We start from the raw sequence: 12,111 nt of genomic DNA, 5'->3' as shown, positions 1-12,111 counted from the left end.
CTCATAAAAAGCTTGAATCTAGTCAGGTGTGGACCAACTGGTATCAACTGAAATTAATTTGATGGATTTTTTAGAGGATAGTCAGGATTTGATCCAGATTCGCTCCACCCTGGTGATAACTTGCATGAGGTGAGACGGATAAAATGTTATTAATGAAATTGTATTTTAAAAAATAGATTAACAAAATTTTGTGGAGACTTGGTAAGAATATTTCCGGATGTCTCCAGAGCCACCCAATTAAGGAGAAAAAAAGGAGAAAAGAATTTTTGAAGTTAAAAATTAGAGTGGTGTCTCTGGAGGCATCCTTCTATTTAAAATTTCCTTGCAAGTGCCTTGTTAAATTACAAGACACTGAGGGTTCCTTTTACTAAGCTGTGGTAGCGTTTTTAGCGCGCGCTGAAGATTAGCGCGCACTAACCCTCGCGCTACGTGGAAATACTAACGCTAGCTCTATGGAGGCGTTAGCGTCTAGCGCACGCGACATTGTAGCGCGCGCTAAAACCGCTAGCATAGCTTAGTAAAAGGTGCCTCGAATTTGTGCTTTGGGACCCAATTCAGTTGCAACAATTTTTGGTGGCTAGATAGACAAAATGATTACTGTTTACCTAAATAGATTGAGGAATAAAATGATTGAACCCTGATTAATTAGCGCATGGATCTAGTTCCATATTTTATTGGACCTTGAGTCCATTCAACTTTTTTCTTCGTTTAATATCCTTAGAATATGAAGTATGTCTCCTCAATAATGTGGGCTTGAAGTGAATTGATGTGTTTATTATTGTAAAATTGTAATGATTTGTCTTTTTCTTTGGGCTCCTTTTATGAAGCCGCGTTAGCGGCTTTATCGCACGCAACTTTTTAGCGCACGCTAACCCCCGTGCTAGCCGAAAAACTACCAACTGCTCATGAGGAGGCGGTAGCAGCTAGCGAGGCCGGTAAATTAGCGCGCACTATTACACGCATTAAACCGCTAACGTGGCTTTGTAAAAGGAGCCCTTCGTTCATTATGTAAATGTAATGATTGAAAATTATAAATTTTTAAAAGAAAAAGTATTAGGAGAAAAATAACTAACCTGTTATAAAGCTTCAAATTGCTGAACAGTTAAAATACTATGTGCATTTTCTCCGTCAGGCTTGGTGTCGATGCTTTACAACAATCTACAATTATTTTGTGGTGACCAACTTCTTCTGGATGTTTGTGGAAGGATGCTACTTACATACTGCTATTGTAATGACTTATTCTACGGACAAACTGCGGAAATGGGTCTTCCTATTTATAGGATGGTGTAAGTTGGTTGTTTTGGGAGCCCTTGCATGTGGGCAGAACACAATGAAAACATTCTCACTTCATCAGTTTAAAGTAAAATTTACAGCTCTAAATTTCCTACTTGCCGAAGCACGTTTTAAACCCCATTTTGCACAGGGGATTCATGTGGGAAATGGGATTTGTTGGGATGGTCACATTTTCTAAGCATTTTGCAGAAAGATCTTCCAAATATGGATCCTACTGTAAAATATGCACATGGTGTCTGGAAAAAAATGGGACCCTTTACATAATTTTAAAATACTTTGCAATTGTTTAAACATTTAGGCCCATATTCTATAAAAGGTGACTTAAGTTAGGTGCCTAACTTAAGTGCAACGCCAGCATTGAGCAGTTTTAAAAAATGTAGGTGCCTACTGATGCCTAAAAAAAGGCACCTGCACCGTGGCTGTGGAGGTGCTTTACGACGTCTTAATGCCATTATAGGTGCTGTAAAGTGCCTCGTAGTTGTAATTCACGTGAAAGGTAGGTACTGGAAATGTAGGCCTTGAAAACCCTGGCCTACATTTCCGGCACCTACCTTTCAAAAAGCCGCAATTCTATAAACGGCATCATTGCATGACTGGCACGCGATTGGCAGCCATTTTTTTAGGCCACTATGAATGATGGCGTTGTTTATAGAATCTAGGCCTTAGTATGACTTTTCTAGATAAATTAGTATAATAGGATCTTTTTCTTAGTTAATTCATAATTTGTGCTCAAAGTATCCTTCAACCTTAACACATTCACAACGTTTTTGATGCCACTGACCAAACAACATTTTGCTAAAATGTGGCTCACCGGTTGAGCTGCTGCCTCAGCACCCAGAGGTTGTGAGATCAAATCCCGGTGCTGCTTCTTGTGACCTTGGGCAAGTCACGTAATCCTCCAGTGCCTACCACTTTGAAATGCCAAAGCCACAAAAAGGCAGTATACAAGTTCCCATTCCCTTTCACTTTCTGAATATCATTGTGAAAACAGGGATCATCCAGTTTTTACAGCATCTTGCAGTAACACCTGTCAATAATAGCAATAATTTTTTAATGATAGCTAGTGCATTTGTTTATGGGTTATTTGGAAAAATGCTGGGGTCCTCTTTTTTTCCAGACACTGTGTATAAGGATGCTGGCAAAATATATGTTGTTTTACAAGGAAACAAAATATGACAAACAAATTCCACAACTGTAATCATCATATGAACACCAAAGTGGAGCAAAGAAAGCTGCGTTAGGGCATTAACGCTTCGAATAGCGGGCGCTACATTGCTGCATGCGCTAGACGCTAACGCCAGCATTGAGCTGGCGTTAGATCTAGCCGTGTGGTGTAGTGTGCGGTAATATCCTGCGTGTGCTAAAAATACTAGCACACCTTAGTAAAAGGAGACCTTAATCTTCAATGATATCAGAAACATTCATTGTAACTATATACAGCATATGCTGGCTATAAATTACACAAAGGGGGGAAAAGACCTCAGACTCCCCTCAATTCATTTCAAACAGCGTATACTGATCAATTGAATGGGATAGCTCTTTTTAAAAAAAACCCACGAATTTCTATTTTTGTTCTCTGTTTATTGTCAAAATAATTTACAAAATTAAATACTTTACAAAATTAAAAAGAAAAAAGACTTAGCTTAATTGCAGGAATCCTGGAATGTGTCAATGGAATCAATGAGGGAAGGCGTTCCAGTCAAGAAGCTGAACAGCTTAATGGCTTTAAAAATACATTGAGATAAGTGAACTTTAGATAAGTTTTTTGGAACCCATTCCCATATGAGGTTATGCTATTCTGTTAGTAGTCATCACCATTAATAAGCTTTACTGTTATGGACTGGATATTGAAGAACTCACAGTAGATAAATGATCACATTTTGAATAAATGCTCACTATTCACGTTGAAGTGGAGTTTTTTTTTTATAGACCCGTGGCAGATGAGGTTCAACATGGATAAGTGTAAAGTGATGCATATCGGTATCAAAAATCCCATACATGAATACAAGATGGCCAGGGCGGTACTTGGAGAGACCTCCCAGGAAAGAGACTTGGGAGTTCTAATCGACAAGTCGATGAAGCTGTCCACACAATGTGCGGCGGCGGCGAAAACGGCAAACAGAATACTAGGAATGATAAAGAAGGGGATCACGAACAGATTTGAGAAGGTTATCATGCCATTGTACCTGGCTATGGTGCACCCTCACCTAGAATACTTGCGTCCAGCACTGGTCGCCGTACATGAAAAAGGACATGGTACTACTCGAAAGGGTCCAGAGAAGAGTGACTAAAATGGTTAAAGCTTCTGCCGATGCAGACCAGCGTAGGAGAATCTTTTGCCTCCAATGAGGACACCTTGTCAGCTATCTTTAAGACGCTGCAGAAATTGGAAGTTGCCACAACGAAGATGGCAGAAGAGGTAAAGGCTCTTGGAGCCAAGTTGGATTGTGTTACAAAAACCATTGAGCAAATGAATGTTGAAACTAAAGACTCACTTAAGAAATTGCAAATTGATGTACAATCATTAAAAGTCTATAAGAATGGAGCAATAAAAGATAGTATCTTTTTGCAAAGAAGATTAGAAAATATAGAAAATTATAACTGCAGACTGAATGTGAGAATTTTGAATTTTCCTAAACCTCCTGGAATTCTTCCATATGATATGTTCAAAAAATATGTGATGGAAATTTTTGGCTATTCCTTAGAACTTATTCCCCCTTTGAACAAAATATATTATCTTCCATCAAATATTAAAAAATCTCAGGAGGCTATGGAAGAGGAAAATCTTCAATTTGCTCAACCATCACAACTTGATTTAAAGAACATATCTGCTATACTTGAAGAATCTATTTCCGAGTCAACACTGAGAGCAACATTATTGATATCTTTTGTTTTTCAACAGGACATGGATGCATTTATGAAATTATATTTTAAATTTTCTAAAAATTTGTTTTATGGTAAAAGAATATGGGTGTACCCAGATGTGACAAAAATTACTCAAGAAAGGAAGAAACAGTTTTTGTCTTTAAGCCAAGATGTAATATCTCTGGGTGCCTCTTTTCTTCTGGCATATCCCTGTAAATGCATTATAAAGTATTCCCAAGTTAAGTATGTGTTTTTTTCACCAGATCAGTTAAAATCCTTTTTGGAGCTGAAAAAGATAGCTTGATGAAGTGTGCACAAGTGCGATGAATAAGTAATGGCGATTTGTGAAATTAGTGTTAAGCCTTACCTATTACCTTTACGTTAATTGAATTTATCTCTCTCTAAGGCCCAGATTCTCTAAAAGTGCGTCCCGATTTTAGGCAGCTGTAGGCGTCCTACAGTTGTCTAATCAGCCAATCGGGATGCACGTTTAAAAAAAAAAAATGCTCCCCAGGCAGCTGCCTAAAATCGGGACGCACTTTTAGAGAATCTGGGCCTAAATGTTTAGGCTATACTCCTCTCTTATTTATGTTCTAAGGAAGTTAATTAAAATTATTCCACTATTGTATTTTTGGATTATATTAATACCTTACTGTATTTCTGTAACAAGAAGTTATTTTTCTTGTAAAAATTTGATGAAAATTTAAATAAATATATTAAAATAAATAAAATAAAATAAAATGGTTAAAGGGCTAAAGGAGTTGCGGTACAGCGAAAGATTAGAGAAACTGGGCCTTTTCTCCCTCGAACAGAGGAGGTTGAGAGGGGACATGATCGTAACATTCAAGGTACTGAAGGGAATAGACTTAGTAGATAAGGACAGGTTGTTCACTCGCTCCAAGGTAGGGAAAACAGGAGGGCACTCTCTAAAATTGAAAGGGGATAGATTCTGTACAAACGTGAGGAAGTTCTTCTTCACCCAGAGAGTGGTAGAGAACTGGAACGCTCTTCTGGAGGCTGTCATAGGGGAAAACACCCTCCAAGGATTCAAGACAAAGTTAGACAAGTTCCTGCTGAACCGGAACGTACGCAGGTAAGGCTAGTCTCAGTTAGGGCGCTGGTCTTTGACCTGGGGGCTGCCGCGTGAGACCACTGGTCTGACCCAGCAGCGGCAATTCTTATGTTCATAAGACGGTCTCCAATGGACTTTTAGAGGTCTGGGAGCCAAGCATATTGAGGTCTGTTTTTCTCCACTTTTTTGTCTTCATGATTTAGCTGTTATTTTGATTGCATGCTAGGTGAACTGTGAGGTCCCAACAGTATCTTAACTAGCAGAGCGGTGATAATATGAATTATAGTTATCACATATTGTCTGCATCCACACTATTTAGTAACATCAATTAGAATCATCCTTGTAGAATTGCTGATTCCTCAGATTCCATGTACAAGTGTTTGCATTTACCTTGTACGAGTGGGGAATAATTTTATACAAAAATTTATAAAGGCCTAGCACTAATTGAGAGGGGTCGGTACAATATCAATTCTCAATAAGAGACCTGCTCTGTTATCTCTAAATTTTGCACCCTGAAATGTACTCCTGAAAATTACCGAATATAAAAGTAATTGTAATTATAATTATCTAAATCGGGAGGATTTTTCAGTCTGGGGGAACCTTTTTAATTAATTGTTCAAAAGGTTCACCAGAGTATATCCACTATTTATATGCATCCAAGAGTACATCATAGGGTTTCCCCACAAATATCATAAAATGCCTTCCCGGTTTGTTTTTATTCGATTTTTTTCAAAATACCTCTAATTCAGGGTGCAAAAATATAAATGAGATAAATAAAGTGCTTTAGTACATAATCATACGAATCTTATAAGCCCACTTAATTTAGATATCATTGAAAGAAGTTGCTTATCGCTGATTCACATATAGTTAAAAGGAAACTTATCTGAAGATGTCCGCCGATACATCATTTCTTTCTAATGAGGGGTGCCTCCACTGAATGCCCAACAAAGTACCCTGATCTTGCGGCACCGATCTTGGACATACAACGGGTTGTGCTCCTGACATTGCCCCTGATAAAGGAAACAAAATGGGGGCAGGCAAAAGTTGCTCATGCCTAACCACACGTTTGTTTGTGTGTTTATTAACACAACCTAGAAAGAATAGTAAATTCCAAATTAGATAATAGATATTCTGGATAATTACCATTTAGAATTCTGAACAGCACACAAGGAAATTTAAATATAATTCTAGCCTCTACAGGCAATCAATGGAGTTATGCGTACAATTTTGAAATTCTACCATGCTTATGTAAAGAAAATCTTAAATGCACTGCTGTGTTTTGAATTATCTTTGATTTTTGAATAATTTGTTTAGAGATTCCTATGTAAATAAGATTGCAATAATCTAATTTTGATAGTAGACAATGACACCTGGATTCTTCAGTAGATATGGTGCCGATATTTTTAAAGAACCAATTCTGCCAATAATCGGGTGCTAATTGGCACGGACACCAATTTGAATCTGTGCACTCATCTTGCTATGCGCTACTCTATAACAGGTGTGCGCCCAGATCCAATAGCGCACAAACCAAAAGGGAGCATGGCCAAGGGAGGTGAATGGACGGGTCAGCAGTGTTCTTAAAATTTGCATACAGTGTTACAGAATACAGAGGATGTGCGCTCAAATTGGGTGCTGGGAATTACACCTAATTTAAGCAGTCCTTAAACCCAAATTTGGGTGGCGAAATTTATATTTAGTGCTGTTCTATATTATAGAACTGCATAAGAACATAATAATAGCCATACTGGGTCAAACCAATGGTCCATCTAACCCAGAATCCTGTTTGCACAGTAGCTAATCCAAGTCACAAGTACCTGGCAGAAATCCATTGAGCACCAATATTTTTTGGCACTGATTTTTGAGCACTATTTCTGAGTAAACAGTGGAGTGCCACAGGGGTCAGTACTAGGACCGGTGCTATTTAACTTATTTATAAATGATCTGGAAATTGGATCGACGAGTGAGGTGATTAAATTTGCAGATGACACTAAACTATTCTAAGTCGTTAAAACGCATGCGGATTGTGAAAAATTGCAGGCGGACCTTAGGAAATTGGAAGACTGGGCGTCCAAGTGAAAGATGAAATTTAATGTGAACAAATGCAAAGTGATGCACATTGGGAAGAATAACCTGAATCATAGTTACCAAATGCTTGGGTCCACCTTGGGGGTTAGCGCCCAAGAAAAGGATCTAGGTATCATTGTAGACAATATGATGAAACCTTCCACACAATGTGCGGCGGCGCCAAAAAAGCAAACAGGATGCTGGGAATTATTTTAAAAAGGGATGGTTAACAAACCTAAGAATGTCGTAATGCCCCTGTATCACGCCATGGTGCGACCTCATTTGGAGTATTGCTTTCAATTCTGGTCTCCTTATCTCAAGAAAGATATAGTGGCGCTAGAAAAGGTTCAAAGAAGAGTGACCAAGATGGTAAAGGGGATGGAACTCCTCTCGTATGAGGAAAGACTAAATGGTTAGGGCTCTTCAGCTTGGAAAAGAGACGGCTGAGGGGAGATATGATTGAAGTCTACAAAATCCTGAGTGGAGAAGAATGAGTACAAGTGGATCGATTTTTCACTCTGTCAAAAATTACAAAGACTAGGGGACACTCGATGAAATTACAGGGAAATACTCTTAAAACCAATAGGAGGAAATTTTTTTTCACTCAGAAAATAGATAAGCTCTGGAACACGTTGCCAGAGGATGTGGTAAGAACGGATAGCGTAGCTGGTTTTAAGAAAGGGTTGGACAAGTTCCTGGAGGAAAAGGGCATAGTCTGTTATTGAGAAAGACATGGGGGAAGCCTCTGCTTGCCCTGTATTGGTAGTATGGAATATTGCTACACCTTGGATTTTGGCCAGGTACTAATGACCTGGATTGGCCACCATGAGAACGGGCTACAGGTACTACTTTTTAAAACACCCGCTGACTCTTCCTTTTAAAACACCCTCACCTGCCCTTCCTTCCTTTTAAAACACCTCCCACCCCACAGTACCTTTTTAAGTGCCCTTTAAGCCTGGTGGTCCAGCGATGTATGGGCTGGCAGGAGAGTGCTGTCTGCACTGCTGCCTGAGCCTGGCCCGCTTTCAGAATGGCTCCCCATACACCGCTGGACTACCAGGCTTAAGGGGCACTTAAAAAGGTACTGTGGGGTGGGAGGTGTTTTAAAAGGAAGAAGGGCAGGCGGGGGTGTTTTAAAAGGAAGGGTCAGCGGGTGGGCCATGTTTTAAAAAGTAGTACTGAGGGGGGGGGGGGGGGGGGAAGGTAAAAATTGTTAGTCGGCTGGGAAGGATCCCACCAGAGTTGAGGGGGTGGTAGATTACATGTCAGGAAAGGGGAGATAGGGTGCAGAGCTTAGCAGGGAAGAAGAGTCAGGGTGCAGAGCCTGGCAGGGAGGTGGGACAGGGTGCAGAGCCTAGCAGGGAAGGGTGACCGAGTGCTGAGCCTGGCAGAGAGGGGGACAGGGTGCAGAGCCTAGCAGGGAAGGGGGACAGGGTGCAGAGCCTGGCAAGGAGTGTAGGGTTGGGTGCAGAGCCTGGCAGGGAGTGATGGAGGTTGGGTGCACAATTTGGTTCAGAATGGGTTTTTTTCTTGTTTTCCTCCTCTAAATCTGGGGTGCGTCTTATGGTGCTGTTTCCTGTTTTCTTGCAGGTATTCCTTGTCCAATTATTGTTGCCTGGGCTATTGGCAAACTTTATTATGAAAATGAACAGTAAGTGTTAAGATGTAAGGAAGGCAACAGGGCTGTATGATGATGACAGTGCAATCATTTCTGTCGGTGTGAGTCTTATACAAATTCTTCCTTAACTTTGGAGAAGATTCATAGAGCACAGAATGTGAAATATTTTGTGAATGGCATGTTGCTAACCTGGAATACAGAATTAATTTGTAAGATCTAATCTAATACACAACTTATGAATCACACTATACCAACAGGGTTCAAGGCGATTTACATATAGGACTAGCAAAGCTTGGAAAGACCCGAGTTTTATCAACTAATCTAATATGGATATAAGGGTAGAGAATCCCCAAAACATATAAACCGTAAAAAACAGTAATTCACTTATCATACAATAAACATGAGCTATCATTAGTCATAAAAACCTCAACAGTCCGATACTGTAATCTTTACATTAAGGGCTCCTTTTACTAAGCTGCGCTAGTGGTTATTGCCGCATGCGCTAGACACTAATGCCTCCATTGAGCTGGCGTTCGTTTCTCCGCGTAGCGCGGGGATAGCGCACGCTAATCTGCAGCGCGCCCTAAAAATGCTACCACAGCTTAGTAAAAGGGGCCCTCAGTTTAGGGACATAAAATTTAGGGCTCCTTTTACTAAGGTGCGCTAGCGTTTTTAGCGCACACTGCCCCCCACTCTACACGTAAAAACTAACGTCAACTCAATGGTGGCATTAGCGTCTAGCACGCGCGGCAATTCAGCGCGCGCTAAAACCACTAGCGCAGCTTAGTAAAAGGAGCCCTTAATGTAAAGATTACAGTATCGGACTGTTGAGGTTTTTATGACTAATGATAGCTCATGTTTATTGTATGATAAGTGAATTACCATACAATTGCCATTTTTGGAATCAGCAAGTCAAATATACCTAGAAACAGGTCTAACATTTGAGGCACCAAAATGAATGTTGGCCAGTGTTATATACAGTGGTACCTCAGAATCCGAACGCTCCAGAACCCGAACGACTTGGAATCCGAACTTTTTTTTGTAATGAATTTTACCTTTGAATCCGAACTCTGCTTTGGAATCCAAACGCCCTGCACATTGTATGTGTGTGTTTGTGCTCCAGAATCTGAATGCTGCTTTGGAAAATTTGTTAATATTTTACCTTAAAATCCAGTGTATTTCCTGTTAAAATTTGAGTTTGTGGGACCCAGGAACGGATTCTTTTCATTGGGAAAAATTGTCTTGGAACTCGAACGCTTTGGAACTCGAACAGGGTTCTGGAACAGATTAAGGTCGGATTCCAAGGTATCACTGTATTTCTTATCTAGTAAGCCTATTTCTACTTGACCATCGATTAATCAAAAGAACAACTGAAAACAGCCATGTTTAATGAAATTAGTATTATTTTACTTATATAGAGAGGCCTATTAATTATCTTTTGAATACAAATAATAAATATAATTTAAATATAAAAATTCTATTCATTTTTTTAGTAACATTCCTTTTACTCTGTACAGCTGCTGGTTTGGAAAGGAGCCAGGAAAATATATAGATTACATATATCAAGGCCCAGTGATTCTTGTACTTCTGGTAGGTAAATTTCATTTACTATATTTGGACTGTGTGCCCCATTTTACTATCGAATTTATTGTTAATGCTGAAAGCTATAACGCTATTTGAGAAATGCAATATTATCATCCTCTATAATCAATTCTCCAGGGGCAAGGATATCTAGAAAAGCTCTGATTTTTATTTTCAGGGTGCAGGCTAATGTTTTGGGGGGTTATTGTTTATTTAAAATATTTTATTAAGTTTCAAAAATATTTAACAGTGCTAAGCATCAATTTATAAACAAACAATAAAACATTAAAAGCACATATATTTTACAAGTATTTGAACAGAATTCTTTATCCCATCCCTTCCAATAATAATCAGCATTAATAATAGACATATTTACCCTCCCTCCCACCCACCCTGGATTTGCATAGAATTATCAAATGCAATATTCAAAAATACCTTAGTTATATAATATAAATATATTAGTTCATATACTAATGTTTGGTTTTGAAAGAATATTAGAAAAATGTATTAAAAATAACACCTGATCAAAATGAATAAGTTAGGCCTCTCAAATCATTAGTCCATCCCCTGAATCAATGTCAAAATATGATACTTTCGTCAAGACAGTGACCCTTATTTTAGAAGCCCTGTATGTGAGATACGTGTAAAACCCAATTCTAAAAAAAGACAGCATTTATATGTATAAATCTGCACATGGGCTGGAATCAGTAAATGGCATCTCAAGGGGTCCTTTTACTAAACTACAGCAAAAAGTGGCCTTAGCGCACCCCTTACGCGGGTCTTTCCCATGCGCTGTCACTTTTCCTGTGGCCAGGAAATGGCTGATTTTCCATTAATGAGTGACCATTAAAAAATTAGCACATGATCCTCTACCGCGTCCTATTTTATAGGGAATAAGGGTCCCACACTATCAATTAACACACGGCAATTAACACACTGATTATTTATTCAGTTTTCTATACTGTACTCCCAGGGGAGCTCAGAACGGTTTACATGAATTTATTTAGGTACTCAAACATTTTTTCCTGTCTGTCCTGATGGGCTCATAATCTATCTAATGTACCTGGGGCAATGGGTGGGGATTGAGTGACTTGCCCAGGGTCACAGGTAGCAGTGTGGGTTTGAACCCACAACCTCAGGGTCCTGAAGCTGTAGCTTTAACCACTGCACCACTCTAGAAATTATAATGTAGTAAAGGTGAGCCAAGTATAGGACAATCAAGCCATTGTGACATCACTGATGAGGTTGGCTCTTAGACATTGGTGGAATGAGGCATTATGACATCACAGTACCAGTAATGGTTATCAGATGCTGAAACTTTTCACACATTTATTCATTCAATTTTCTATACCATTCTCCAGGGGAGCTTCAGAACGGTTTACATGAATTTATTCAGGTACTCAAGCATTTTTCCTTGTCTGTCCCGGTAGGCTAACAATCTGTCTAATGTACCTGGGGCAATGGGGGGATTAAGTGACTTGCCCAGGGTCACAAGAAGCAGCGTGGGTTTGAACTCACAACCTCAGGGTGCTGAGGCTCTAGCTTTAGCCACTGTACCACACTGTCCCTTGCTGTTAAACCCACTCTCTGTCCCCCCACACACCTCCTTGTAGAAAAA

General features: G+C 39.5%; 1 protein-coding gene across 10 annotated transcripts in view; it reads left to right on the top strand.

Moving 5' to 3' along the window:
* CRHR2 (corticotropin releasing hormone receptor 2) overlaps nt 1-12,111 on the top strand; it is a 403,216-nt gene that overhangs the window by 341,228 nt on the left and 49,877 nt on the right. For all 10 annotated transcript variants that reach the window (XM_033931750.1, XM_033931757.1, XM_033931754.1 and 7 more), the window contains 3 exons: nt 1,133-1,286; nt 8,885-8,945; nt 10,430-10,502. In XM_033931750.1, the coding sequence (XP_033787641.1) occupies nt 1,133-1,286; nt 8,885-8,945; nt 10,430-10,502 (288 nt within the window). The remainder of the gene's footprint in view (nt 1-1,132; nt 1,287-8,884; nt 8,946-10,429; nt 10,503-12,111) is intronic.

The sequence above is a fragment of the Geotrypetes seraphini genome, chromosome 2, assembly GCF_902459505.1.
Source record: "Geotrypetes seraphini chromosome 2, aGeoSer1.1, whole genome shotgun sequence".
Taxonomy (NCBI): Eukaryota; Metazoa; Chordata; class Amphibia; order Gymnophiona; family Dermophiidae; genus Geotrypetes; species Geotrypetes seraphini.
This window is presented reverse-complemented; position numbering and strand designations above follow the sequence as displayed.